This window comes from Orycteropus afer, unplaced genomic scaffold, assembly GCF_000298275.1.
Source record: "Orycteropus afer afer isolate SDZICR_OR568_19922 unplaced genomic scaffold, OryAfe1.0 scaffold01063, whole genome shotgun sequence".
Taxonomy (NCBI): Eukaryota; Metazoa; Chordata; class Mammalia; order Tubulidentata; family Orycteropodidae; genus Orycteropus; species Orycteropus afer.
Genome location: NW_006922650.1, coordinates 160787 through 164615, shown reverse-complemented (window position 1 = coordinate 164615; position 3829 = coordinate 160787). Strand labels below are relative to the sequence as shown.

The window sequence follows — 3829 nt, the reverse complement described above, 5'->3', positions numbered from 1 at the left end:
GCCAGAAAAAAAAAAAACTCCTTAAAGTGCTTAAGATCAATGATGTCACTTTGAAGACTAAGGTGTGACTGACCCAAGCCTTGGTATTTTCAATAGCCTCATACACATGTGAAAGGAGGACAATCAATAAGGAAAACCACAGAAGAATTAATGCATTTGAATTGTGGTGTTGGTGAAGAATATTGAATATACCATGGACCGCTAGAAAAAAAACTAATTTGTCTTGGAGGAAGTACAGCCAGAATGTTCCTTAGAAATGAGAATGGCCAGACTTTGTGTCTAGTACTTTGATTATACTGTCAGAAGGGCCCGATGCCTAGAAAAGGATATCGTGCTAGGTAAAATAGAGGGTCAGCAAAAAAGCTGCAGACCATAAATGAGATGGATGGATATAACGGCTGCTATGATGAGCTCAAGCGTGGCAGTGATCATGAGGATGATGCAGGACCGGATCGTGTTTCACAACCTTGTTGAAGATGTTATGATTAGAACCACCTGGATGGCACGTAACACCAACCAAAACTAGAAGAAAGGAAGAGGATCAGGAGTGAGAAACGAACCTGACCTATTACTCAGGCCTGTCAAAGTCTTCTCTATGTAGCATCACAGTATTTGGCAAAATACTACCTCTTCAGTTAACCATTTCTCCCATGATCTGAAGTGGGTTTCCTGTTCTATAACCCTGTCTATGAACTCTGAGCAATGCAACTCAGTTTACACTGAGAGCTGACATTACTCACTTAGTAGAAAGATAATTGCATAAAATACTGAGTGAAGATAGTAATATATCATCAGCCACTGGTTTAACTAAAAATGATTATCAAGGAAAATCATGGAGTCGTTCTTGCTCAAAACCCAAACCTGCATTTTCACTGTTATCTTGTCTTAATATGTCCCTGAGCACACACTAAAATGAAATATTATCTTCCAACAAAATACTGAAATGAAAGCTCCTTGGGAGGGAACTGTGTTTGTGATTAGATCTCCAGACTCTGATACTGTATTCTGTAAACAACAGGGGATCATTAATATTTATCTGAATGAATGAATGTTAATTATTTTATTGAGCAATAGAAAATAAGACAAGGAACACAACTTAATGTTGTTTTTTTTGTTTTTTTTTTTTAATTCTCAATTGGGAGCAGATATATTGGGTAAAATTGGTTAGGTAGGGTTTCACTACAAAACCCTCAGTTATGCCCAAAATTGCTCACTTTATAATCAATTCCACAGATCAAACACAAAGATATGCTATGAACCAATGTATTCAATTATTTTTAACAAATGGCACCCCAAGTGAGAATGCATTTATCAGATCTTCTTTTACAAGATGGAAACTTGAAGCAGCTGTTCACAATGTGAATCACACTGAAGGCAAGTTTTGACTGATACACTTTCTTCCTAACCTAGAAAGATTCCTGAGAAAACAAATATTAGTGTTCAAGGGGGCAGGAAAATGTTGAGAGGAGGTGACAATGGTAATGTCAAGGAAAAGGTGGGTTTTACAACATTTATTAACAAAAATTGGGTCATTTGGTCAGTTCGTTACTGGACTTTGCCTGGACAATTCAAATATACCAAGAACTCAGAGAATATAAGTAGTAGGATTAGAGGGCTGATAGGTAAATTACTGAGGACAGATGATTTGAAGAGAGTAGTAGCAATTATTGAAAGGCAAGGTCACAACAATATGCCTGAGACAAATTTGGAAGACTGAGTGCTACTTAGGGAGACCCCCAGGTTGATCATACTGGCAGAGAGAGCAAGTAACACAGGCCATTCCTTTCTGGCCATGGCCCAAAACCATGACAGGATTAGTCAGGTTTATACTCAGGTTCCAAGAAAATTTTCTTGTGACTCTTCAGGAAACGCTCTATCTAAAGAACACTTTTGTTGTTGTTGTTGTTGTTGTTATTTGCTGTCGAGTCAGCCCCGACTCCTAGTGTCATAGCGACCCCTCCTTGGGTTTCTGAGGCAGTATTACTACGGAAGTAGGATTGCCCAACCTTCCTTCCAAGGAGTGGCTGGTGGGTTTGAACCGCCAGCCTTCTGGTTAGCAGTCAAGTGCCCTAGCCACTATGCTACCAGAGCTCCCCAAGAACACTTTTACTGGATTAAAAATGAATTCATCTACTTAAATAGAGGAAAGACAAAACAAAAGTATATCTTTGTATTTTAAACTTTTGTTCCTAATTTCAGATAATTATAACTGCTAAGACTTTATCCAAACATTGAATTCATTTTCCTTATGTTAAATATAATCAGAGACCAGAATAAAGTACTACTCAGTTACCAAACTAGTACATTTCAACACAGTGGGAAAAGCAAAGAAAAAGGAGGTTGGAGGAAAAAATGTCAAAAATAATGCAATGATCTATAACACTTGGACTATTAAGAGCTGGGCCAAAGCCATTATAATGCAAAACAGCATATGCAACAAGATACACTATTACCGCATTGTGTTTTCAGATGATGTCATTATAAATATGGCTCCTAATCAGGGAATCGAAGCCTTAAATTCATACTTAAAAATTTTATGTGAAATTCTACAATCCAAATTCTACAATTCCCAATGCATTAAATAGTACTACTTGCATCTTTCATTCAGGTTCCATCCTGCCCTCTTACCTTACTTCTCTCCTCAGGTCCAATTGGTCTCAACTTGACACAAGGAGGTGATGAGAAATCATACATCAGTACCAACATTCATCCTGATGGGGGTGACAAATGACCCAAAATTACAAATTGTTGTTTTGATATTTTTATTTCTCACCTACTCTTTGAGTGTGGCTGGGAACCTGACAATTATCACCCTCACACTTTTGGATTCCCATCTCAAAACTCCCATGTATTTTTTCCTCCGAAATTTTTCTTTCTTAGAAGTCTCATTCACCTCTGCTTGTATTCCCAGATTCCTATACAGCCTGACAACTGGAGACAAAACTGTTACCTATAATGACTGTGTCAGCCAGTTATTTTTTGTTGTCCTCTTTGGCGCAACTGAATTTTTTCTCCTTGCGGCCATGTCCTATGATCGTTATGTGGCCATCTGCAAGCCCCTACATTACATGACCATTATGAACAACAAGGTGTGCACAAGACTTGTCCTCTGTTGTTGGGTTGCTGGTCTGTTGATTATCCTCCCACCTCTTGGTGTGGGTCTCCAGCTGGAATTCTGTGACTCAAATATTGTTGATAGTTTTGCATGTGATGCATATCCTATTCTACAGGTAACCTGCTCAGAAACAGTGATTATAGAAAAAGTTGTTTTGGCTTTTGCTGTGCTAACACTGATTACTACCTTACTAGGTGTGGTTCTCTCCTACACATACATCATCAGCACAATTCTAAAGTTCCCTTCTGCCCAACAAAGGAAAAAGGCCTTCTCCACCTGTTCTTCTCACATGATTGTGGTCTCCATGACCTATGGCAGCTGTATCTTTGCCTACATTAAGCCGTCAGCAAATGCAGGAGTAGCCCTTAATAAGGTGGTGGGTCTGCTCACTACTTCAGTTGCCCCTATGCTTAACCCATTCATTTACACACTTCGAAATAAGCAAGTGAAGGAAGCCTTCAAAGATACAGTAAAAAGGATTGCATTTCTCACAAAAAAGTAAAAGACTATTGATGTTTTAGACTAAGTTTAAATATGGATAACCCAAAAAGATAAAATAAATCTGAATAACCCATGAGTATCTTTTATGAATTGGCCAAATATAAGGTTTCTTCCTAGTCTGTCAATTTGTCAAAACTACCTATCCTTGTGAACATTTTTCTTTCATAATCAGAAAGAAAAAGAAAATTGAGCTACTTAGTTCTTCTTGTTATT

General features: G+C 38.1%; 1 protein-coding gene across 1 annotated transcript; it reads left to right on the top strand.

Moving 5' to 3' along the window:
* Window positions 1-2635: 2635 nt before the first annotated feature.
* Window positions 2636-3617, top strand: LOC103212682 (olfactory receptor 6C2-like). Its single transcript, XM_007958648.2, has one exon. It carries the CDS (start codon window positions 2679-2681, stop codon window positions 3615-3617), a length of 939 nt encoding a protein of 312 aa, XP_007956839.1. The 5' UTR covers window positions 2636-2678.
* The last annotated feature ends 212 nt before the right edge of the window (window positions 3618-3829 follow it).

What these genes read in the sequence shown, in the direction of transcription:
- LOC103212682 (XM_007958648.2), top strand. Translation starts at nt 2,679, where the DNA reads ATGAGAAATCATACATCAGTACCAACATTCATCCTGATGGGGGTGACA.